Source organism: Scomber scombrus, chromosome 21, assembly GCF_963691925.1.
Source record: "Scomber scombrus chromosome 21, fScoSco1.1, whole genome shotgun sequence".
NCBI lineage: Eukaryota > Metazoa > Chordata > Actinopteri > Scombriformes > Scombridae > Scomber > Scomber scombrus.
Genome location: NC_084990.1, coordinates 16,096,406 through 16,123,665, shown reverse-complemented (window position 1 = coordinate 16,123,665; position 27,260 = coordinate 16,096,406). Strand labels below are relative to the sequence as shown.

The 27,260-nt window shown below is 38.2% G+C and overlaps 1 protein-coding gene across 1 annotated transcript; it reads right to left on the bottom strand.

The window, feature by feature from the left end:
• polr3a (polymerase (RNA) III (DNA directed) polypeptide A) lies at positions 1 to 24,993 on the bottom strand. The gene is made up of 31 exons (XM_062442345.1): positions 24,907 to 24,993; positions 24,127 to 24,262; positions 22,974 to 23,111; positions 22,297 to 22,468; positions 22,057 to 22,211; positions 21,712 to 21,951; positions 20,318 to 20,480; positions 19,690 to 19,826; positions 19,498 to 19,601; positions 19,256 to 19,397; positions 18,375 to 18,515; positions 18,149 to 18,218; positions 17,731 to 17,858; positions 17,515 to 17,653; positions 16,104 to 16,268; positions 15,709 to 15,881; positions 12,979 to 13,090; positions 11,956 to 12,074; positions 11,315 to 11,452; positions 9,812 to 9,982; positions 7,805 to 7,918; positions 6,864 to 6,950; positions 6,677 to 6,759; positions 5,907 to 6,077; positions 5,402 to 5,495; positions 5,140 to 5,232; positions 4,263 to 4,427; positions 2,935 to 3,099; positions 1,503 to 1,634; positions 934 to 1,066; positions 1 to 845 (listed from the first exon to the last, which is right to left on the bottom strand). Exons 1-31 carry the CDS (start codon positions 24,948 to 24,950, stop codon positions 697 to 699), a joined length of 4,173 nt encoding a protein of 1,390 aa, XP_062298329.1. The 5' UTR covers positions 24,951 to 24,993; the 3' UTR covers positions 1 to 696.
• Between the last annotated feature and the right edge of the window lie 2,267 nt (positions 24,994 to 27,260).

Sequence of the window (27,260 nt, the reverse complement as noted above, 5' to 3'; positions counted from 1 at the left end):
TACAGGAACCCATGATGATCAAATTCTTGTACGAAAACAGATTATTTTAAGAAATAACAAACTAGATTTCTATGTTGAAGTGGCTTTTGCAGTGTGAATGAAAAACAGTCTAACGGTCTTATTTGGCAAGAACAAGCAGAGAAGAGAACAAGTTGGCTTCATGAATAAGAAGTAACCTGTCTTGAGTCTGTTGCACACTTGTTTATAAAACACAGACATGATATACATAGAAATCAATGCCAAAAAGTTAGCACTCACACAGTGATCAGTGCTGTTACTATGAGGGAACAGAAGATGATGTAACAACGGAGGAAACACACTCCTTTACAAACAAGTAAAAAAGCTAAAAGAGCAGTAGAGAACAAATGTTTGAGGCATACAAAGTTTTCTGTATCACTCTAATATGTTTAAACTGAAATAAGATTTTCTATCATCTCTTACATGCCAAGAAATCTGTGAAATTAAATTAAAGTTTTCTTTCATAGTCTGTGGCATCAGCATGAGGTGTCACACCAAAAAAAAAAGAAGACATTATCCTATTTTCTGTTAGATCCCCCAAAAGGAAATGATCTGACACTTTGGCAGGCACTTCTGTATTTGCTGAAGATAATCTCAGGATATCTGTAGATAGTCGGCTCTGAAAGAAAAAACAAAACAAAAGTTCTTCAAGCATCCCCGCGGTTCATTTCCTCGATGCTATGTGATAAGAGGTATATGGAAGTCTGCATTTTCAAAGAGGAGAGGCCTTTTGACTGGAGAGGGATCCTTTTCAGCCTTGTGTAGCAGTTTAAACAGTCCTGTTCCAATATTCATTGGAATCCCCATAATGATGCACTCAGACACACCTGAAACAGGATCAAAGGAAACGTTATGACCCACTTAAGAACAAAGAGCGAAGTTCAATTTCATCACAGAGATCAAGCATCAATTTACCACAGACTGAGTCCTTCTGCCCAAAGTACGCAGCATCAAAGAGGTGATCAGCAGTTTTCTCGAAGGAGGCCAGCATGAGGACGCTCTCCTTCATTTTGGCTAAACCAAACCTGGTGATTCCAAGTATCTCCCCCTTTATGGACAGAAGAAAGAAATGTATTAAAGCAATAGACTTTTTTCCTTTTTTTTTTTACTACTAACACTGAGAATATATACAGTGGATTCACAAACTATTCAGACCTCTTCACTTTTTGTACAGGTTACTGCATTTTTGGATAAAATTGCCATTTATGCACATCAATCTACACTCAATAACCCATGATGACAAAGTGAAAAAATGTTTTTAGATTTTCTTTTACAAATTTATTTAAAAAAATCACATTTGCATATAAAAAAAATCTAAAAACACATTTTCACTTTTTCATTACAGCTTATTGAGTGTGCAAAAATAGCAACTGTATCCATCTAAAATTAAATCTATGACATAACAAAGTGTGCAAAAAGAAAGGGGACCTGAATACTTTTTTAATCCAATGTATGATGTTTTTTTTGTGTTTTTTTCTCCATACCTTATAGGACATGAGATCTGCGAGAAGCATGACATGCCGCCGATCAATGCTCATTCCATGGTTCACCATGGTGTATTGAATCTCATTGATGATTGTTGATCTAGCAGCCTCAATACCCAAGGTCTTCTCAACCTGGAAAAACACACACAAAAGCTTGTGAGCATCAAGCCCTGACCTGATTTAGTGTCCCTGCAGAGTTAGGTCACTTAAAAAGCATTTTTACTAATCATGATTCACGTATAATCATTTAAAGTAGAGACTACATGGATACTGAACCAGCAGCTACCACTCAGGAGTGACACATTTTTTAAAAGTAGGTCACATGCTGGAGTGATAAAGAAAAAAACGACAGTCAACTTTGACATACATCGTGCTCAAGTGCTCAACACAGTAACAACAATAACTTTCTGCCACCTCAATCTGTCTCTAAGGTAATTTATTTCCTTTGTAAGTACGGTTGGGTACCTTTCACATTTGAACCGGTACCCAGTGTTCTGTATTGGTACACTGCTGGATAGATATAGAGATAGATAGACAAATAGATAGATAGACAAATAGTTGACAGATTAGGGACATAATATTTTGCTGTAACATGTCTGCAGCTTGTGCGTTGAAGGATGACGGGAATCAACACACGGTAGTACGGACATAGTTCGGTCGGTATCATTACTAGTACGGACCCAACCCTATTTGTAAATAACAGACAGTGACACATGTGTCATGGACATGTCAAACAATAACATGATGATAAACTAAGAAGTGGATTTGGGTGAGGTGGCCTCAGTTAAACAGCCCAGGAAAGACATTAAGCAGCTCCTGAGAACAAGTGGGCGGTTCAGCTGTGTTTATCAAGACTGTATCCTCATTTCTTTCCGGATGGCGACTCCTGGGAATAATTCTGCATACTTAAAGCAAGAGGAAGAGATCTAGATGGTTTTTCTTTTGTTTTGTTGTTTCCACGTAAACTTTGAGAAATCTGATCTGAAAATGTGGACAGAACCCCCGCCCAAACGTATCTGCATTTATAAGGACATGACTTAGTCACAATGACTCCAGTTTATGTCTCACTAAACTAATGCTTTGTGCTATTTCAGGTTTTTGTTTAATATAAATTATAATTTGTTTTCACACTGTAATGGAACCTGAGTGTAGAAACAAGCGCAACACACCTGCATGACTGACATGAGCATGCGTGTGCATATGTCTATTTATTTTTTATTCTATTTATCTAAGAGTAACTAATTAATAATATAATAAGTAGGCAGCTGCTTGAACCATTTCTCACTATTTTTGAAATCTGTCAAGGCTATCAGTTCTGTCTCAAAACTCATGTGGAGGATGTGGAGCGGATGCTGTGCCAAAAATAAGGATGCGTGCGGAGCTCTAAAGCAAACTACAGTGCCACTTGTTTTACAACAGCCTTGCCTCAGACCTCGTAAGTATTGTTGGAAGTGGTCCTGCTTCCATTCACTCCATGCGTTGCCATGACAGCTCTGAGGTTGTCGCCCTCCACCAGGAGTTTGTACTTGTTCTTGCCACTCTGTTCGTCAATGTGAATAACAGCTCTGGAAACTTCCGGTATTCCTTGAACCACCACCTTTCAAGAGAGAAATTAGAAAAGAAACATGACAATAGTTAAAAGAAGAAACTAAAAAAAGGGATCCAGTTCAAATTTAGGCAAACCTCTTAAATCAACATATATCACAAGATATTCATACTTCTTACCGGTGTTAATAATAAGGCTTTAGAAAAATAAATGGTAACACTTTACTTGAAGGTATCGTCATAAGAGTGACATGACACTGTCATAACTGTAACGTGACACAGTCATGAACGTGTCATAAACATTATGTCATAAATGTTTATGACTGTTGCCATTAAGTGTCATTCGGTTTTTGTAATGACAAGTTGACATTTAGCAGCAGTTTTTCAGGTGTAGATAAGATGCATTCTGCCCCATACACATGCTGTGCATTCATCAAACAAACACACCAGGGGCCCACTTCACAAAAGCGATTTGCGAGCGCTTCTTACATGCTAACTGCAAATGGTGTCAGTGCCCTAATTCACAGTCCTGCAGTCCTCTAGCGTGCTGGGTCACAAGTATGATGTTTCTTTTGATGAGTTAAAAGTTCCAAAATCGATGCAAGAGGAAATGATCTCAAGTTGTAGCTATCCTGATGCAAATTTGGTCAAACAGGCCCCAGGCTGTCATTTGTGCAATTGTCTGCAAAGTGTGCCTCTCTCCTAGTTACCTCTGTATTTAAGGGAGGATTTAGCATATAATAGGAGGACTCATGTAAACAGAGACTGATTATGTATTTTGCTGGATTTACTAACATCCATGCAATTTGCGACGGTCAGTTTTGACGGGCAACTTCTCTGTCTCTGAAGACCATAAACAAATGTATAAATGGACATGTACAATATAGGATTGTATATAATTAAAAATGATTTTAAGAAACCTAAATAAAGCCACTAAGCTTTTATAATTGTAAATTTACAATATCTGATTGCTGTGACACGAAGAAAGAGGCTAATGAGCTTGAATTTTACCATAAATGAATTGTAAAATCCTTCAGGCTGCAACTAAACTTTTAAGTACATTTATGCATGTGTTTGGGTGCATTTACCTCAGTATTAATATCCAGATCAGCATCATCTCTACCAGCTCTGCTCTGAACTGCTGAGTTCTTAGTTAACCTGGCCTTCAGTGTTTTTACAGACAGTGTTTTAATAGCTCACCCACCAGATTCTCACCTTAGGAAGTTCTTCTTTTAAAGACTGCAGAACGTAGTACATGGAGCTTTTGTTGTTCTCTCGTGGAGACACACACACCACAGCCTCACCGTGCACAGCAATGTCACCTGGTTTCACTCGCAGTTTAGACATACAGATGGAGTAACGCACCGTTTCTGCATTTACCTGAAAGCAAAGAAAAAGGAAAAAAAAAGAAATCAGAGACAAAGTTTCTATTGTTATTCTTACCTTGCAAGCACAAATCTATAATTTAGCACCTCTAGACCCAAAAGCAGTGAACTATGAGGGAAAGCTGTTGCTGCTGATGTTAAAGCAGTGGTGCAAAACCTTCACATATGATGCATGATATGGAAGAACAAGGGCTGCAGGGCTTGATCAATGGTAAGACATTTTAACACATCAAGGATGAGGGATCCATTTGTAACCACGGCAACAAAATCAAATAACTTCAAATTTCAAATGTTGTTTTATCCCCCTGCTTCCATCTCACCTCCACATGAATGTTCTTTACATTAAAGCTAGAGATGAGTCATCAAGTAATGTCAGTAATTAAGTTCTGCAAACCTCAGCTGCTCTAAACTATTATTTTAACACACCAACTAAGGCTGTATCAGCAAAACTTCTGAGTGAATTGCATATGACAAAGGTGTGTTTTATAGCTTTATGATTTACACGTTTTATTTATAAGAGGAGGAATTTGTTATTGTCTCTTTCAAAATGTGCATCATGTAATTTTAAAGGGTCGTTCAGGGTTAATTATAACTCTGGTCTGACTTTTATAGTTCTGGCTATCTTTCCAGTTAGTAATATTAACATAGTTATTTGCTTATATTTGCTTTTAGTTACTGTGTCAGTAAAAATAAGACAATTGTGTTACCTCCAGTCGCAGCAGCCGTATTCTCTCCAGTGACAATTTTACCAGGATAAAACAATCATCTGGTAGAAAAACCTCTTCTATGTATTCGGAAATCTACAGAGGACAACAAGAGATTTTGGCTTTATTACAGTTCAATACTTCAACTTGTTCATGTTCAACACAGCGCCTCTTTTGTACTGTTCTTCAAATATTTATTATACCTACATGCACTGATTTATTGAGAAAGGTAAAAAAGGCAGGTGTCTAACGTATGGTGCTGTACCTCTCCCAGGAGAGTTTTCTCAATCCTCCCCTTCACCAGTCTGGCAAAATCAGCGTCATCCTCCACATCCAAATGAGCAGTGATTATAGGGGTGCTGAGTAGAGAGTTAAAGACTTTTATTATAGATTATTCAAAACAAATTAGGGATGGATAAATCACTGTGACATGTCTGTTAAATGCGATAATTGACTGTTTAAGCTGTGGACTCACGCAAGCATTAAACTTCATTGAAAAAGAATTTTGCACTTTTGACCTGCAAAACTCCCTACAAAAAGAAAAAAGTAATATCTAATATCTGACGGGAAATGTCAAAGCTGAGAACGGCTTCCATTCAACTGAGGCGAGAGTGCTCATGAATCAGTTCTTGCAACAATAATATCCAATGAATCCTTAAAGACATCAAGACAAAGACTGTAGCCCCTTTTGAAGGATGAAACAGCTTATTTTTCTCCTTTGTTCATATAAAAGAGGGAACATTATATGTCATACCAGATCTTGACCTCACCTGATGTTCTTGGAGGCATTGATGATCTCTTTTATGCGAGGCACACCAAGAGTGATATTCATGGACGCAACACCAGCAAAGTGGAAAGTTTTAAGAGTCATCTGAGTACCAGGCTCTCCGATACTTTGGGCACACAGGGCCCCGACTGCAGAGCCCGGCTCCATCTGAGCTCTGTAGGAGACAATGATAAATGATAAGAAACTGTCTCTGAGCTGACTCGGCTTCCATTAGTGTTCATCTGGAACAAAACAAATCAATCACTTGATATAAATCTGCTAAACCAATGCAGAATCAGCGAGAACAGCACAAAAGGACATCATGAGGGATCATTATTTTTCTTTTTTGTTGTTGGACGATTACAAGTTTTACTGATAAAGGTACTTCTCTGACCCTGTTTCAGTTTATCAGTCCTACATAGACAAACAAATAAAAGTAAAGAAAGACAGAATACAGCATCAACTTAGTGGGACTCATATATGCATGTTCATATAATTAGCAGTTCATTTGGGTTTTCTTCCATTTTTCTCTTGACTTTCTATTACCAGAAGCACATTTTTGCCTACATACAGTGCAAGAAAAATGTAGTTTATAGTTAACTTCAATGATCAGTGTCTACTTGCAGCAGGAAAAACAACTTTTGGGTGGGTCGCGACATGAAATCTATGTGAAATTTGGATAAAACCAATCTGTTCCCTATAAAAAAGCAACCACTTGGCTGGAAATGGGTAAACAATGAGCCTCAGAGTAAAACATGGCAGTAAGTCTTTTACCTCATGTACTTGTCTCTGCAGGTTTCAAGAAACTTCTCCAGCTGTTTGGGGGTTATGCGGTCCAGCTGATAGAGAACTTTTGGCTGCAATGCAAATTAGAGAAACAAGGAATTAAGTTTCAACTGACATATTTAAACTATTAGCATTTCTGCCTTTAGCACATGAATCCAAGGTGCATGTTTTTTACCTCGCTGGTGCCGTTGTCGTTGATACCGTACTTGTCTCTCGTCTTCTTGATCCTTTCTGAGACGCTCTTAATAAACTTCTTTATCTCCTGCAGTTGATGAGAAAGATTTTAAGAATTTCAGGTGTTGACATCTTTCAGAACAAAAAGTGAAGTGTGACCAAACTGTATGCTGTTTGAGACATGACACACTGTCATGCAGGTGTTAAACTGTTAAAGTGCAGAATACAACCAGCCAGCAGTGCAGTCAGATGTCAGAGCATGAATTTAAGCACACTGACAAAGGCTGTATTATTTCAAAAGGGCAACACTGCCTGTACTACTACCTGCAGATTTATAATTCATTATTCACTGGTCCACATCTCTCACTGACACACCATTCTCTGTTAAATTAAACCGCAACCCAGCATGCTTGATCACTATACCTCCAGGTACTTCTCTGAGCCTGTTTCAGTTAACTCCTTCACAAACAGGGGGAGAGGGTCACAAGTATTACTGCCAGCACTCCAATTAACTGCACGAACTGCCTCTCACTTCATACGATGTCAGTATTTTTCTGTCCTCTTATAATGACATCCAAGTCAGTAGTTTTTATGAGACAAAGCCTACTTATTTTTATATTATTGTGAAGCAGAGATAATAAGACCTCTTCTTCCCTTCAGTACACTGGGGATGTCTTTAGCTTAACCCTATCAGTAAATGATTTATTTACTTCCTGAATTCAGATACCTTTTGGGAAAATTGCAAGAACCTGTGTCGGCCTGTGGAAAACCAAGTATACACAAGAACATCATTTAATATTTAAATATGTAGCCATGTCAAAATCATGAAAACACCTTTCATAATAAAAAAATTAAAAAATACTTTTTAAAACAGGGCTTTTAGGGCTTTATCTAAGTATCTACAGACACCTTATATACAGCATTGTCCTTTGATGAGGTTACCTCCAAGTAGCTGTCTCTGCAGCACAAGAAGTCAGTTCTCTTCATGATGGCATCTGCGGTGAGGACCAGCTCGTTTTGACTGAGTGCAGGCTCGTCTGGACACGCGTAGACCGCCTGGAGGAATGGAGAGGATCAAAAGCAGATGATTGGAGTCAGCGCGGCAGAAACACTCACTTACAGGTCAACAGTTCCTGATAGGTCCCTCACTCACAGCTTAACAGCTCCCGATAGCGGATCCTAATTGCATATGAAACTACCTCATCCTCAACACAGTACAAAAATGACTTATTTACAAGTACACAAAAATGAATCTCATAATATTCATTGTGATCTCAGTTCACTGGCTGGTGCTTTTATTTAAATATACTGTAAATCGCTAAATTTGCCAGTACAATTATGAGTAATCAGACCTCTTGGTTGATGGATGGCTGTCGCCTTACAATTATCTGATATATTATTGTCATGTCACTGTGTATAATTGTCACACTAATCAAAAATTGGCATGCAGCGGAGGGTTTTCCTGCAGAGCTCACCGTCTCTGAGATCAATCTTGTCTTACAAACATGCTTCTGCTATCAATTACCGCACTGGCTGTGGTAAACACAGGTGTCATTTTACACGGATAACAGACTGCTAATCACAGTGCAATAACAACAAAATACAGAAACACCTGGGGAATACAGTAAATCTCTTCTTGATTAGAATAATTAAAGGCTTTTTTTTTTTTACACCCATGTGACCTTTTCTGCTTAGTTACATACATGAGGAGGTGAATTTAAAAAAAAAAAATCATTATGCTTTGTCAACTGATCATAATTAAAGGGCCAGATTGTTTTACTGCAGTATTATTTATTACTGATAGAAACAAACCTTGAACAGTGCCATTAATATTAATAACTTCAGCTTAGCTAATACTCTTTTCACTGTTTCTCTTTACTAGCTATTAAGTATATTTTTCTCAGCCGACTATGGGGGGATTTATCAGTGAAAAAAAATGTAATTTCAATAGCTTCTGTGTTTTCACATGGATTTTCTGCTAATGAGCTTCTATTATTATTTTTAGCTGGCAACAGGCTTCTCACAGTGAGAGTTTCATACTGATTTGTTCTCCCAGAGGACTGGCATATATATAAGGTTAGGCTACACTGAGCCGATGTTATAAGACAGTGTGGCTAAGTTTTTTCCATGAATGAAAGGCTGATGACACATCCATCCTTTGACATTATTTTGGGTCCATTTTATTTACCGAACATTTGGAGACGAGGAACTTTTTGGAACTGATTATAGTCCTGATAACACTAAGATGACACCTTAGAGTAAAACGATTAGATGAAGAATCACAACATACTCATTGTTGACTTAAACAGTGCATTCATCTGTACACTTGGCCAAAAAATACAGTATAACCTCACTTGAGATAAGCAAATTGCTATGGATGAGTTAAACATCCTCTGAAGCATCAATTTTAAGTTTTTTTCCTAACAATTCTTCCAGCCTAATCAACAGCTGGGAGGATGTATTTTTTTTTTTATCCATCCAGGTTTGTTTGGCAAACCTACATGTGGAAATGAGCTTCCTCTTCCTTTTAAACAAAATCAATCTGGGAAGTGAACCAATGAAGCTCTGGTTACCTCTCCAGATTATTTTTCTTTTATTGAGAGACAAAAGACAAAACATTAAAGTACCAAATGCTAAGCAGTGTGTGGTGCAAATTTAGTGTCCATGAAAGCGGAGATAGTGACATAAAAGACCAAACATATACATACATAAATGCAAGAAACTAACTACGGTTGAATGGGAGTGGGGTAAGAAGACGGGTTATATAAATGTAAGAGCCCGGTTGAGATAAATGAACTATTCGTCTGGTTTGGATATGTATTAATGTATGTGTGGCTGTGTATGCAGGGAGGCAGGAATGTGTTTCTTTGCATGAGTAAAAGGGCTGAAGGAAAAAAAACAACATAAAAACGCATAAAAAAGGGGGGAAAAAACCCTAAATTAACTCACCCGGATATTGTCTAAGACTCTCTTAAACTCCAGCGGCTCATCCTTTCCCTCCATCGCAGCAGGGTCCAGACCATCTCCACCATAAATAAACTGAATGATGTCACCTGTGGAACTCCGTACTGTCAGGTCGTACTGAGAGCACAAATCCTCCAGGGACTTTACCAGACGTCTCTGTCCAAACCACAAACACAAATAATATTATCTGTGACATAATGGTATTCAACAGTGAGTGTATATTCGGGGTCTATAATTAACTGAAATCATACCTCCAACCATTTTAAACAAATGAGTGAGGTACACGTGTATAAAAGTAATCCCTGAGACCAAACTCATTCAAGCCCTTACTTAAAGAGTTCACACAATGCTGATTAATCATTTCACAACCAGATAAGTCTACCTGTATTTCACAGTATACCAGAGTTTTTAATCTGGTGTTGGGTTTGATATTCCTGCAGTAAAATGAATCATTTTGCAGGGGTTGTGTACGGAGCCCCTCTGGTATCATGGTAAAAAAAAAAAAATTAAATTGTGGCCACAATATAGCTATAACGTGTGCACGAAATACTAATTTGTGGCCACGAAATAGGTAGGCTACAACGTGCGCACAAAATACTAATTCGTGGCCACAAAATAGGTATAACGTGCGCACGAAATACTAATTAATAATATTAATATCATTCCAGCACCTTCTCTAGAACTTGCAATAGCCTATGTCCGGACCAAATTCTGTTCACAGTTTCAGCTTGAAATCATCTTAAAAAGTGGCTTTTTCCCTGATCATCTCCTTTGAAAGTAGCATCATGTGTGTCAGACTCTCAGCTAATAGAATCCTGATTAGAAAATTGCGCAATCCTTTATTACCACAGATAATATCTGATCAATAAAATTCATTGCACTTTGATTTGCCAAAGACTAAATTTCATAGGACAGTGTCAGAGCTTGAGCATAATGTTTAAATCAGCTTCATCAAGTTTAAAGTTTCAGAGCTCTACAATGTGCAGTTGTCACCAGAAATACGGGAGGCATTGAGAGTGCACCGAGCACCCAGGAATGATATTAATATTAATATTATTAATTAGTATTTCGTGCACACGTTATACCTATTCTTGGCCACAAATGAGTATCTCGTGGCTACAAATTAGTATTTCGTGCGCACGTTATAGCTATATTGTGGCCACAATTTAATAATTTGTTTTTACCATGATACCAGAGGGGCTCCGTAGTTGTGTGATGCTCGAAAAATGTAAAAAAGGAAATCTGAATCAGTCTTGGCCTCTGGGAACTTGTGATGGTCATTTTCCACCATTTGTCATTATTTCATTATTTTAAAGTTGAACCAATTAATGGAATAATTGAAAAACTAATTCATAATGAAAAAAAATATTAATTGCAGTCCGTCTCATCTTATTTGACATGGAAACTTCCATGCAGATAAACATGCAATTTTATTCGGCCATGTGCTATCAGCATAGCAGCAGGTGTCAACTGATCCTCAGGCATTACCTGCATGTATCCAGTCTCTGCAGTTTTCACAGCAGTGTCCACCAGACCCTCACGACCAGCCATTGTGTGAAAGAAGAACTCTGTGGGTGTCAGGCCAGAATAGAAGCTGTCGGCCACAAAGCCTTTAGCAGCAGGCAGCTGTAGAAAAATTGTTGTTAAGCCATTAAGAAGGTTTTCTATGCTCGAAATGTTTGTGTGCAGAAAACATGACTATGTTACTGATTTTATCCACTTTCAATGTTACAATCCAACCAATTTCATTTGTTATTCTTCAACATATGAGTCTTGAAGAAGAAGAAATATGAACAAACACAAAACAGTCTGGAATCCACCAATACTTAATACTAAATGAGAGGCGGATTTAATATTAAGAGAACCCATTGAAAATAATGAATCAGTACATTTAAAAGACAACCACATTATATATAACATCTCAAAATACTAATAATTAAATAAAAATAGGAAGTATTTGCCATGTAGTAAGTTATTTCCATTAGCAAGAGGTCAAATAAGAGGAATTCATTTAAAATTGAACCAAAGTATATAACAACCTACAACTCCTTTGAGGCGTCATTTATAATATATATAATATTTATAATTATATTTTGAGGAATATATTAAACAAATAAACACAATCTTACTTTTGAGTGCTTTTCAAAGTGAGGCAGGGAGCGATTTTCAAAACCATCAGGTACTCGAGAGCCACTTATGGCCTGCTGGCCCACACAGGCGATCATCTGAGAGATATTAATGAAGGATCCTTTGTGTATACAGAGGAAACAGATGAAAAGGTGAGAACCTAGCTTTTACTATTTTCAGTTCCACGTATGTAAGGAATTGTATATTTCCTATAATTCTTTCCCTTTTTTCCTTTGAAGATTTTTTGGGCCGTTAAGCCTGTAAAGACAGTGATAGTATAGTCAGACAGGAAACAGGAGAGAGAGAGAAGGGAATGAAAACAACAAAGGTCCATCCATTGTGATTATATGGTATGTGTCTTAACCACAGGGCTGCAAGGATGACTTATATTGAACATTTTTATGTTTTTGACTATTCGACTAGACATAAGTCACCTTTGGCTCTAGGAAGTTTTTGATGGACATATTTCACTGTTTGCAGACACTTGAAGTGAAAACTGAAAATAAAGAGCCCTACTTCATGATGTAAGTCATGTGACAGCTGCGCATATAATGATACATCATCAAAGGCTGGCCTTTAGGTTAATGTTATACACGCCATTGAGTTGCAATGAAGGAGTTTTCATACCATTATTTTTCTGGAGCAACACCCACAGAGCAACACATTTCATTATATCACAGGTCTTTTGTATTATACATCCTGTAGACTGTAGCCTGTTCCAGAGATTGTACATGTAATAGAGTTCATACACCTAGTGTCCCTTCGCCCAAATAAATCAGCATCTACTTGAGTGGCTGGGTATTTTCTGAGGTGACAATAACCTCCTACTTGTGTTGGTATATTGCTGTCAGAGACAAAATTATAATCCCAAAATGACAGTTTTAACTATTGCCTCCAAAACAAGAAGATACATCTTATCTTGACATAATAACTTTGCATCATTCCAAACAATATATTAAATTCAAGAATATATGGAACCAAATTAAGATTTCATTATGAGTAAATTTCCTGTCCAGCTCGCTTACCTTTGGAGCCACAAAGAGCCATAATCAATGGGCTGTTGCTCTTGTCAAGCTCCCTGAGGCAGGCACTGCCAGCTCGGTCTCTGATGACTGACAGTTCTCTCAAGATTAGAGCCTATTGACAAAAACACATCAAATAAAATCTTGAATGCTGAAACACAAACATGTAGTCGGCGAAGGTCAAACGACAATCGAAGAAAACACTGTGTTCTTTCACAAGTCTTTTGAATTAGGTTTGCTAATTGTTTTTACAAGTCATTCAGTCCACATCGACTCCAAGAAGTACGCAAAGCTGTCAGAAACCCTTTTCTTTTGGATCATAAATGATATTATTAACCATTCATATAGTGCTACCTTGGGCTTTATCTGAAAGATTCAATTTAAATCCCATGTTTCTCAGACTATGAAAGGTCAGAAATCAAATAAAGGATGAAAACACTAAATAAAAAAAAGTTTTTTTTCCCATAGACAAATTACTGAATGTAATTGACGTAAGAGTTTTACTCTGTAGCGAATGCCACCTTATTGCTTTTGCACAATCCAGCCAACTGCACTTTCACTGACTGTGAAAACAATGGTGTGTGGTTGTCAATCGCCCACTCTCATGGATGAAAGTAAAGATTTTGAATGTAGATTTTCTGAAATTGGTTATGACATAAGCTTTGGAACAATTTACGACCACTTTTGTCTGACCACAAAAGTGCTGTGTAATAAGTAAGCCTGTGCCTGCAGTAAGTCAGAATTGACCATTTAATGATAATTAGTCAATAAACTTTCAATCCATTAGTTCTTACACTGTGATGAGATAAAATTGTATTTAATTAACATCTTGAAGATATGAAAACGATGGGTAAAATTCTCTTAAACATAACTATGCAGTGACTCTCATTATAAACAAGAACATGTCATATTTAGACCAAATCAGGCGTTGCAGAATAAATGCCAGTCCGCTAGGAGTGGAACAGTTAATTAAAATAATCGGTCCTGATCGGTACGCTTGTCACGGTTCGGGGCACGTGTGTATTGTTCGGTTTGTTCGGTTCATGACACGCGCAATGTAAGCCTTGCCAGTAACCCAGTGAAGTTTGGTTTTTTTTTCATTTGGCACGACGCAGAGGCGTTACATTATTATACATGGGACCTATGGAAGATGGAGGCTTCTACTGACCTGAGAAAGCGCACACCATTTCCAGATGCAGGTTGATTATAGCAAAGCAGAAAAACTACACAAAAACACAAATGGTAGGATACACAAACATGTGTAGACCCATCTCTGAAAACCAAAATATCTCTACAAAGTAAATATCTAGGTATAGCCTTTTATTATTAGCACGGCGGTTGGTCTGTTACGAATAAATGATCCCATTTAATTGTTGATGTGTGACCCTATTATATTCTCATATTATTATTATTATTCCACATGCGGATTTGAGCAGCATCAATAAAACAGTTTCCTTCTGTGTTTTTCTCTTTTATCCTGCAATGTGCTTATTGAAATAGGCTATATAATGTAGCCTGGGATAAGTTACAAGTTTTATTTTAGAGTTGGCTTGTTGTATTTTAGCATTGTGAGGCAAATGAGTCCGTTTGAACAGGAAACATGCAGCGGCTGTAAATAAATCAATGCGCATATATAAAAAAAAAACTGATGCAGAAAACACAGGACATTTCTAGTAACTTCGTCAAACAAATGAATGTATTATGCAGCAAGCATGCACGATGGTCTTCATGTGACAGCTCTTTATATTGTTATGATCTTTTCCTCCTTCAGTGAGGGCATGTGGGAATCCCTCCTGACGACGTGTTTCTCCGGGGGGAATCCAGGACCCCAGCCTGTGTTCACGCCCTAGTCAGTGTATGTAAAATAATGTGATTTCATCTAAGGCACTAATTTAAAAGTTTCCTTGAAACATGACTTTTGGTTAATGTTAAACTAGGTAGGATTTTTTTATTAATCTTTATTGCACTCTTGCCTTGATGACGTCATCCAGCCTAAAAATATGAGAAATGAAGTGTAAAACCCCCCACGAAAACAACAAAATATACCAAACCGAAAACCATGACCCCAAAACCGTGATATGAACCGAACCGTGGATGTTGTGAACCGTCTCACCCCTACAGTCCTCCCATTCCCATCCACTGCCTTTTTCTGTTTGTTGATCAACACGATGCCCGGTTGGTTAACCATCACCAGTTTGTCAGTCTGGATCAGGAAGTCCCACAAGATCTTAGCTTGGTCATTCTCAACCACCTATTGAACGTATTGGTGAATATTTGTTTTTGGTAAGACTAAAGTTTGGATATTAAAAGAATAGTGAAATATTTTGAGGTATTTCCAAGTTACAAAATCAACTTGTCCATACCCTCTGGTGAACAAAATATGTGACGGTGACACACTTGAATCACCTCAAACATACACGTTGATGGCAACGTATCTGCAATAAGTCAATATCGGCTCGTCCGATTTATCAGTCAGGCTCTAATTAAGAACAAGGAAGCTGGTCCTTCAGCCAATTTGCGATGGATGTCCGTCAGTCACACCACCAATGAGTCACCACTTGTGTGAATTTACAGTACTTGTTATAGGAAGGTGTCAGTTTTAAATAAAGACATGAAAAGAAAGAGCTTATATCTGGTGTGATATACATGTGGCCGGTGAGGATCCAGGTGAAGCATGTAAAGTCTCATGTGTGTTAATGTATTTCATGTGTGAATATATTCTGTCATGCCCACCTCCAAGGTCTCCTCTGCTGTGCAGCCGGGCTGCTGCTGCAGTTTGCCCGTTTTCAGAGCTTCAATGTATTCGTCACACTTCTCGTAACCGTCATCCAGCAGGTCCTGTTTGGCCTTCAGTAGACCCTGACCAGGTGTCACATCCCCAATGCCAATGGAAAAGCCCCTGTTGGCTGAAAGTTGGGGGTAAAAAAAATAAAAAAGCAAGTTACATACATATCGCTCTAGATTAACACATTTGTAGAATTGTTTACTGTTGAACCAGGATTTAAAATGACCTAATGTGTGCTAAAAAACTACAGAATGTCAGAATTGTCTGCTGACAATGACATATCTAAATCTTCAGAGCAGTGCAAGACACACAATAAGTTGTTAAAGCCCTACAGATCACCTACAAAGATACACTGGAGCGAGTCGTGCAAGGCGGGACATGGCACTGGCAGCCTCCTGCTGTCCCCAGTCTCTCAGCAAGATGTAGAAGATGTTGTTCTTGGACCCAGATCCCAAGGTGCCCTTGTCCATGGTACCACACATCAGCTCACTGTTGTGGATCACCACAACTGGGAATATGACAAGAGAATGTGAGAAGAATTGACGCCATCATGTCCCAGAACAGAAACACGGCAAAGTTGAATAAAACACAGCCTGGAATTTTCCTTGAGACACTCTTTGAGAGAGGTGGTGAAGGCAAAAGAGCATTCAGCTACAGTTTTAATGATCACTATTCATTTACATTCTTAACTAAGAAAAGCATAAAAAGATGCTTTTTTCTTCTTTATATTTTTCTGCTGCTGCACCAGGTTATCTTGTTGTGGTGGAGATGTCTTTCACAAGAAAGACATCTCCACCACAACAAGATAACCTGATAAAATAAAGGTTGTAATAACATTAAAGTTTATGACTAATCTTTTCATTTTGTGTGTAGGGATGGGGGAAATAAAACATCGATTTTCTTTGATGGATCACAATGTGGACGTTGAAGATTCTGCATCAATTCACAAATGTCAAAAATCGATTTCCTAAATGTTAGTTAAGGTGATCTTGTTAACAGAACAAAAAAGATGGAACTCAACTGCAAGGGCAGTGCAGCACCCAGACAGCCTAAAGTTAGCTTGTAATTCATCTTCATAAAAGGCAGCAGTTGCAAGCATGTCTTGATTTAATGACTAAATAATTATCTTTGTAAGTTGAAAGAGAAGTACATTTTTGAAAAACTTTCTATGCCATCAGATTAACGTTAATAGAGCAGAGCAGCGAACTCCAGCAGTAACAAATGAGACCGTCTGACCAACATATACACTGCAGCATTAAACTACTTGAAGAGAAAGTAAATGACTCTGTGCTCATTCTGTTTCACCTTAACAACCCTGCACTTGCTCAGCATCTTGGACAGTGATGACTTTCCTGGCACTCAGAGTACAGCAGAGACGCTGCTCTCCACTGCTGGAGACATGACATTAATGACACAGCGGAGCAGTCTGTCTCATGCTGTTATACTCATACAGGCAGGAGACCATAAGATGCTTTCAAACTAATTAATTCATTGATTAATACAGTTAACTTTAACATTGAAATAAAGGATGTAGACCAGTTATGTTTCATATTGCATTTCAGTGGATTAAGGAAATCAGCGAATGGTTTGGTACACAGTATACTGGCGCAATAGGCAGAAAATATCAGTTTTGAATCAAGAATCGATTGTGAATCGAATCAGAAATAATTGGAATTGAATTGTATCTCAAAGATCGCCACCCCTTTGTGTATATATTGCAGTGCACATTTTTACAGAAATGTAAAGAAACTCACATGAGTCATTGGAACAGAGATCCTCTCCCTTTCCACTGTACTGTTTGCCCTTGGTCCGCAGATTTGCCTTGACTGGACATTCCTTACTTGGCTTCAGAATGAGGCTGAATATCTGTTTGCCTGTCCAGAGAGCCATGGGCTGATGGATAAACAGTAAAATATTAGTGTCAGGTCACAAATATACAGTTATGTAACAAGCTTACCAGACTGTAGTACCTTTATTATAGATGGGTGGGGGAGAGAGATTCTGATTTTTTCATCTTTGTCTACAAGGATAGATGCCACTATCTGACAGGCCTTTGATCTGTCAAAGAAGGTGTCCTTCAGGGTCAAGAGGTAGGCCGCTAGAATGTAGAAATATGCTAGAAAGTTAATGGAAATGAAATACAATGGCTTTTTCAAATATAGATGAAGAGCTCCCCCATCAGGTGGAAGATGAAATTGTATTGTACCCATCACTGAGCTCTCTACATTATACATCATACATGCTTTTCAATGAATATGCGTGAGTGAGTGAGTTTTCCTTTTTATCAATAATAAACAAATCTTTGTTACTGTCACTCAAAGCTCAAGTAGCCTCACATCATACAGAAACAGAACACTACGATTGGCTGCCACCCACTACTGCACTGACCTGTCAGAAAGTCCTGAATAGCAGCAATCAGAGGCTCGCCATTTCTTGGAGTTACAAGATTAGCTTTTGTCTGGAAGAAAAGATAATGGTTAGTGTGAAAATGCTATCAATTTCCAATAAACTATTTATTTCGACACTGACAGCTTTTCATTGCTGAATGTCTGGATAGGTGTGCGTGTGTGTGTGTGTATACTGTATGGACCTTTTGTATTGTGATAATACATACCCCCATTAGGACAAGTGCTTCAGCTTTGGCTTCTTCAGTCTGAGGTAAATGGAGATTCATTTCATCACCGTCAAAATCGGCATTGTAGGGGGTGCACACACACTCGTTAAAGCGAAACGTCCTGTGTGGTTTGACTCTGGCCTGTGAAAAACCAATGTCATAGATTAAGGAGCAACTAGACGTCCAATATGAATAACAATAACACAACTTTAAACTTGAGAAGTGTTCAAGTGCATTTTCATGCTCAGAACAGTTTATTCAACCCCTGAAGTATTAACTCAGTTCAACGGGATAGACGAAAGCAGTTTGATACGAAGATAATAACTTTAATTATGTATTTTTTTCTGTCACGGATCTCCATATGACACCTCTGCCTGTTTTAAATAAAACATATATTAGCTGTTGTTCAGTAGGTTATTGAATTTATCATGAAATTTTCATGAAAGGGCACACCGATTTTACTTTTGCTTTCATTTCTCCAGTTTTTCAGCCCTATTAGAAACCTCTTCACATCTTTCCTGTTCAACAAAGCAGTGACTTTGTACTCCGCACCGAGCTTGAAAATTGCTTTTTCAAACAAACTGTGAATGGTTCATTACAAGCAATAATGAGATGTGAAGCAACTAAAGAAAACATGCAAAACCAAAACTAATTTGGTGTAATGACATATTGTAAACAACCTTGTTTAACAAAATTCATATGCAGTTGTTGTTCCTGTGTTGGTATGCACCGCAAAATACAGCAAAGACATTTTTGTGCTGCATAAAATTACAATCTTTAACATTGTTTGGTTAGAAGTTACCAAAAACACTGTCAAAACCACATTTACTTTGTCTTTTTAAGTTTTTTTTTTTTTTATAAAGTGAAAAAATAAAACTTACAATGTGGGCCATGATGCTGAGTTTGTGCAGAGAAGGTTGTCGATTGAATAGGACAATATCTCCATCTATCAGGTGCCTCTCTACCACATCACCAAACCTCAGCTCCTGAGCAATCTTCTCACGGTTTCCGTATTTTAAAAACCTGACAGAAAGACAGGATTGATTTGTTTTTGGTGGTGACCCACATCAGGTAAGCACACTCACTCACACTTTTAATTTTCTGTAATAGCAACCAGTTTCACCTTTTCATCTGTGTGTGACGATTCTGGATAAAGTTGGCACCAGGGTGAACTTCAGGGCCGTTGCGCACAAGTTTCCTCATTAGCTCGAGATTGGCTTTGTTGACCTAGAACATGGGACCATATATTAGATAGAGTATCTTCAGTAGCATGGAAGTAGTTAAGTATTTGTTGTAGCTACTGAGCGATGCTTACCCTCTCTGGGTATGTCAGGATTTTGGCAACATGCACAGGGACGGCCACCTCATCGATCCTCAAATTTGGGTCAGGAGAAATAACAGTTCTGCCTGAGAAGTCCACTCTTTTCCCTGAGAGGTTTCCTCTGAATCGACCTGAGTAACCACAGGAGATCAATCAGTGTGCCATTCAAACTGTAGTATGTTTTAGTCACTAAGTTCTACAAACACAGTACAAAATGAAAAGCTTCCAACCATGAAATGTTTCTAAAAAGTGTCTTAGGCAGATAAATCAATTGATGTCACAAATCACACAGGCCAGTAATATTTGAGACAAAAACAAAAAAACTCTCTCTCTCTCTCTCAAAGGTCTCTTCCACAATAATACAGATATTCTGCAAGACAACCTCTACATTTTGGCCTCTCATCCACACACAGATTTTTAATGGAGGGGTAAAATATTCTTTTCCAAAATTTTCCATAGACATGTGGTCAAGCCCTAATGCAGTGTGTGACTGAGTGAATATGAAATTAACATGTCAATCTATTTCATTTTATTTTTTATTTTTTATTATATTTTACACCGACAAAACAAACATTGGTATACTGACAAAATCAGATATCTCAAGTTTAAATATACACTTTACCTTGCTTGCCCTTGAGTCTCTGCACAAAGCCTCTTGTCCATTTCTTAGGTGCCATGTTGAGGGGGATGCCAGAGAGCTCGCTGTTGATGTAAAGGGCACACTGAAGTTGGAGGAAGTCCCAGTCCTCCATGATCATCTGGGTCTTAGCCCCAGTCATGCGATGCTGGATGACAAAACAGTCTGTTAATGTAGGCTGTCTTCACTAAATTTCTGATAACTGCATTGAATAAATGTTAGAGTGGTTACTATGTGTTTAAGAGCAGGCTTAAAACTTTATTTTTAAGGCTATAGTTAGGGCCAGCGCAGGCTTGCCATGGACCAGCCGATTGTTATGCTGCTACAGGCCTAGACTGCTGGAGGTCTTCCCATAATACTCCTCTCTCCTCCTCTCCCTCTCCATCTGTACGCATTCATGTCCCATTAATGCATATAACTAACTCTGCATCTTCTCTCTCCTGCAGTTTTGTGCTTTCTCATCTCTCTCCTCCTGTTGCTTCCTGCAGGTATTTTTTGCCTCTGGCGCTGTAGATTCTGGATCTGTGATTGCAAGCCACCCACTGCTGGCATGATGCTACTCAACACCCACTGCTTGAATTATTATTGTTACTATACATCTCTACATGGAACTTGGATTACGCTATGTTCTCTTTCCTCCTGCTCTCTCTATCTCTATCTCTCTTTCTCTCTCAACCCAACTGGTCGAGGCAGATGGCCGCCCACCCTGAGCTCAGTTCTGCTCAAGATTTCTTCCCATTACAGGAGTTTTTCCTTGCCAGTGTTGCCAAGTGCTTGCTCATGGGGAAATGTTGCGTCCCTTTAGTAATATTGTAAAGACTATGGTCTAGACCTGCTCTAAATGAAAAGTGTCCTGAGATAACTTCTGTTATGACCTATATAAATAAAACTGACTTGACTTATTCTTTAACGGATGTTATGGACAATTAACTCAGCTCATTATTTCTGATGGTTAACTTTAAAATAATTAACAACTGTCTAATAATAACTCAGTGTAGTTTTTGGGTGCCACTTCAGAAACCAAGCACTCTAAATGAGCCAATTTGAAGTTGTAGGAAGGAGCATCATCATTTTTAGGATGATACAGGATCCAGAGTTTGACCTCTAGCTGTATTGTTATGAAGCTCTATGCTCGGAAAATGTGATTTATTCTATCTGGAGGCTGCTGGAATCTGAAATGATGTTGTTTTCCATTGCTTAAGAGTCATCAAATCAGTCACTTATGGACAACTGGCTCATTACAGCTCATCTCATTGGCTCATCGACCGCTGTGAACAGAACATTTGTGCAGCTAAAAAATACTAAAGTTTACTGACCTCACACGAGGTCCTGCAGATGCCCAGCTACTTTGTACTGGATAGAAGATGATAAATACCAACCTTTTTGATTACATCGTTGAGGAAGATAATTTCTGTAAGCTTCATGGTGAGGTCATCCTCGTTGGTGCCTGACTTCAGGTCGCTGACCACAGAGGGCCGAATGCAGACAGGAGGCACCAGGAGGCGGGTGAGGATGAGGTCCGCAGGTTTCCCTGCCTCAGGGTTCATTAGCAGCAGGGTGATGTCTTCTTGGGGAATCCTTTTGAAGAGGTTTAGCGCCACCAAAGGGTTCAGGTTTTCCTGGAGAGGAATTGATAATGAACCGTGAGGCTAAATATCATTTGAAAATCACATTTATGTTAATAATATATATAGGACCATGTGGAAAGAGTGTACACAGTTCACCTGCGCCCGTGTTAGCAGAGGCTCCACCACTTTGTTGTGTTCGACGGCAGTATCAAAGGACTGCAGGAATTCTGACACAAAAGGATCCACAACCTTCTTGGTTGTTTTATACTTCTCATGGATAATTTTAAGCAGGCCACACTTTTTCACTGGTCCTGAAGATGAAGAGACAAAAGGCTCAGTTTTTCCCAAATATCATATAGCACAAAAATCTAATATCAGTATTGCAAATCTGTTCACCATTAAAAGCCGAACAATGCAGACAGATTGTCCTTTTGCGGCATTTATCAGAGATCTTCTTCTTCAACCCACGCTTCTGGAGATAGGCCAGGTTGGGCCGTTTCAACATATCTATGAACTGCAGTTTCTCCTCTTTGGTCAGCATTATACTCGAACATGTCTTGCAAATCATCTGGAAACAGGACAAAGTACCATGTCAAAATGAGGATAGATAATCAATGTCTTGCACAAATACTGATATTATTTTAGGTGAAATTACAGAGTATCATGATAAATAATATCTTGATTACTTTAATTTGTTGGTGATTTTTACACTTATTCACCATAATTCCACAGGTTCAAATTTTGATACTCTAGTCTAGTGTAACCTAAAGGAAAAAAATATATTTTTGCTTGCTTTACTCCAGATGGAGGTATCTTGTTCATATGAACTTCAGCAGTATTACTGTCTCTTCTGACAGTGTATCATGAGCATTAGGACTAAAGGTATGTTTACCTACAGATAATGCTGATCATATGCTAATGTAACCACCAGGTATGAATCTCCAAGTGATGACTATCATTAAATATATACCATCTAGTTTTTTAATGATCTATCCTTTAAATGCCATGTGTTTTTTTGCAAGATCTGTTATTCCATATGCACTGTTAATAATCACATTAGACTGTGAACTTGCCTGTAAGATTCCTATGATGGCTTTGAAATAGCCGACATGAAAACACGGCAGCTCCAGATCCAGGTAGCCATAATGTCCTAAACAATCAGCCAGATTCTTCCCACATGTCAAACATGGTCTGTCTTTCTCACTGGTACCCTGCAGGACATGAGATCAAAGGGGTGAAATACATATAGCTACAAACAGTGATGGTATAGGTGTTGTACAGGTAACATTATTAAAGTGGTCCCACAGATGTAATCTATCCCTGTGGAGATAGGTCCATGTGAGTTTAATTATGATGATGTCTTACTCGTCATATTAACTACATTACTTGTGTATACAGAATCAATATTGTTGGGTTCTTATTTGCCAGTTTTGTGAGTGTGTTGTTGTTGCTGTGAGCAATGTTATAACTACAATAGAGTCATGCTTCAGGAGGTTTTATTGTCACACGCACAGCGACACACCAGATGGCAGCGTTGAAGGCAGTGAAATGAAACTCTGGTTCAAATTAGAGTATATCATAAAATGAGAGAGAAATATACAAATATAAAATGTATTGCACGTTGGTGTGTAAGTGTGATATTGTGCATAAGTGGTAAATACATAAATAAGTGTATTGCCTATAAGTGATGGATGATAAATACTTCTGATAATAACATAAATATTGTCTAGTGGTCAAGAGAGTGGGTCTGTTTGTGAGGGTGATTAGTGTGGGGGGGGGAGAGAGAGAGAGAGAAAGAGAGAGTGTGAGTGTGTGTGTGTGTGTGTGTGTGTGTGTGTGTGTGTGTGTGTGTGTGTGTGTGTGTGTGTGTGTGTGTGTGTGGTCTGTCATAGGCTACTTTTGGAGACAAATTTCAGACTTAGATTATTAGATATAGATTGTCCAGTTGGGGACAAAATGCAGATTTATGTGTCAGTAGTTAAGGTTAGGGTAAGTCTCCAGGAAATTAATGTTAGTCTATGTACTGTCCTCAAAAGTGACCATGATCTGATGTGTGTGTGTAATAACAAGTTAAATATATGGTCTATAATATATCCTACATACTGTGTACTGTGCCAAGTATCTTTTTTTTTTTAAACAAACAAGCAAAAAGAAGAAGCATAAACATGAATAGGCTGCAGTTATTGGATGTAATGTATAAAAATCATAAATGTATTTAAGGCATACCATACGGTGGTCCAACACTCCATAGGGCAGTGGAGTGTGATTCATGTCCTGGCTGTACAGGTTCTTACTGACCACCTGGATGTGGGCCTGCTGACGCATCTGCTCAGCAGATTTCATCCCAAAGCAGATGTGGCTTCTGTAGATAAGTATGAGAAGTTAAGCAAAGACATTCACGGGGGTTAATATCTCAAAGTGACTATTGTTTGCTTGTTTGTGTCTGCAGGACTGATCACTGGTCAGGGAAATCAAACCAATTACTTGGGATATACACATACAGTGGGGTCCAAAAGTCAGAGACCACTTGCCCATTCAAGTGATTTCAAATTGGTCTCAGACTATTGGACCACACTGTATACATTTTCGTGCCACACTTATCCACACACTTGCAACGTGATAATCTATAATGAGGAGCAGGGATTTATAAAAGTGTACACTATCGTTTAACGTTGCCGAGGTAATACACTGATCAATGTTCGTAAAGTTAAGATCATATGGCGATAAAATAAACAATACTAGATAAAACGTTACATTTGTTACTGTGTTTGTAACAAATGTCTCTTCACTAACGTCAATTTACAAGTTAATCTTGATACATCTGAACTGTTAGCTGGTAAACATTTTAGTAAGACAACGGTGTCCTTCAGCACTGTATGATATTAACATACTAACGCTAAACAACCTGTCAATATTTGCCACACTGCAAACATACATGAAACTGGCTAACCGGCGAGCTAACTAATGCTAGCTAGCAGCACTCAGTCTTGTTGCAACGTTACTCACATTTTCCTGGCCACATCTGTCTCTCTGAACTGCTCCTTCACCATGTTGGTAGCGGCTCTTTAACAAACAACACGACTGATGTATATGTTATTTTGTCCTCATCCCAGAAGACTAATGTTAGGTTTAAAGTGTAACCAGCATGCTGTCACTTTCCCATGTTGATAGCGTGTGCTGTGCTGCCTTCAGGGATCATCCGTAATCTAGCACTCCTACTCATGAGTAGTCACAAGCTTGACAAAATGGGACTTTATTAAACTAGGTTTAATGAGAGTCGTGTGGTGTCTCAACCAACGAAGTTTTCCAACTTTGGCTAGTATAATATTTACAAAATAACATATGCACATGCACGTAAAGTACACCTGTGGCGAAAATAAAACATATGCAAAGTTGCAAACTTGATATTGAAGCACAAACGATATTTTTAAATCTTATTTGTCTTGTTAATCTGTGCTGTTGGCAGTTCCGTTAACAGGGACCCCAACGTATGCTGAAAATGGTTATTAGCCCATGAAAGTCTGTATTTTTAACCAAGTAGTTGGAATAACTGAGTTTACAAGAAGTATGGGAACGCAGCACAAGCCTATGCACAACAACAGCAAGAGAGAGAAGAGATGAGAGTATGAGCACAATCATTAAGTGAGTGCTGACACCTAACGGATACAATGAGTACTGTTTGTCCAAAGAGGTTGAAAGACATTGAAATGATTGCATTTAGAAAGAAATACCACTGTAATAAGTATAATTGAAATATTTTATCTGAAAAAAAAATTTAGGAGTTGATTAGATCCGGGGCTAAGTCCAGAACACCCAGAGCCAGGGACACCTTTTAACATGTGCAGAATTTAATTTTACTGCATTTTATGACTACTGCAAACATTAGTATTAGTATTAGTAGTAGTGATTTATTTTGGTCCTTACAGACAATTTTCCAAAAACTTAACATAAATAAATAATAATAAAGAATGAGATCAAAAGTAAAACAAAAAATATTACATTTATATTACATTTAATATTAATTAATACATTTCTTGTTGCATTTCACTCTGTAACACTGCCTCAACTGAAATGTCTTCAGAAGTTTCACTCTTAATAACAATTGCTATCACTATCACTAACTCACAAAGATTTAGTCAGTAGCTGGTTGAAGGCACTGTTCAGAAAAACTGACACTGAACCAGATTTAAAAGAAGAAGAAAAAATAGATTCAGGGCTTTCGAGAAAACATTTTCCACAAAAGCCACCCCCTAGCTCCACCCCTGAGTAGATGTTGCTGTTGTTTTTACTTTTGACAGAGCAAAGCCAGCTGGGTTTTTTTCCCCGCACCAATCTTTATGCTAAGGTAACGCTACTTGTTTCATGGTTCTCTTTATGTACTCAACATACAGTAAGACAGGTATTGATCCTCTCATCCAACTCTGCACGAAAAGCAGTCCAAAAGATTATCAGAAAATATCAAACTATTGTATTAATGTTATTTTCATCCTTTTTTAGCGAGACACAACTAGAAGTCTGGAGTCCAGTACAAAACTGCTATTTAGGATAGGAAAAGGCAAGAAACAAAATAAATACAAGTTTACAATCAATAATTGTTTGCAGTTTTTCATGGTGTAGTTTACTAACTTCACTCACTTTCACACAGAAAAGATGCCAAGCAGTTTTGATGGTCCAGTGTTGCTAAAAGGCATAGCAAGGGAATTATGATATCTAGACCTGATTGAAGGAACGGTTATTTTTAAGATGATGGTTGATTTCAAGTGAGGTATGTTTATGCTTAAGGTGAAGATTCTACTCTGAAACACATACAGTACATATGGATATGTCTTGTTGTTTGAGCATGTGTTTAGCTATGTTACCATACTTTTGATATGCACTTAAAAGTGGTTGTGTGCATATTAAAGAGTGGTGAAATGACACTAATACGATTATGAGGACTATTCCCTGAGGAATATCTTCTCATCCAAAACACAACACTGCAGGTCTATGGGTCATATATTTGTTACGGTCTGAAGTCCAGCCTCTAGATGGCACCAAATTCATTTCCAACAGCTGGAAATGTAGAGCTGGAGGAGGCATGGAGACTGAACTAACCTGCTGCTGTACTAGTGATGTTTGATGCGTTGGGGGGAAGCTCTGATGGCGATTGATGACTTCCTGATCACGATTTCCTTCCACAACACGCCAGTGTTAATTAATTGTTCTGTCAATTTATAACCACCAACAGTGAAAATTGCTAAGCTGAATCTGATTTTCCATTTTCTGATTCTGCTGCCACTCTACGAAGGCGTCTAATTAAACCTTGCGTACAGTGTTCAGCATGGTCTGGGCTTTCTAAATCTGCCTCTTGGGGCATCATA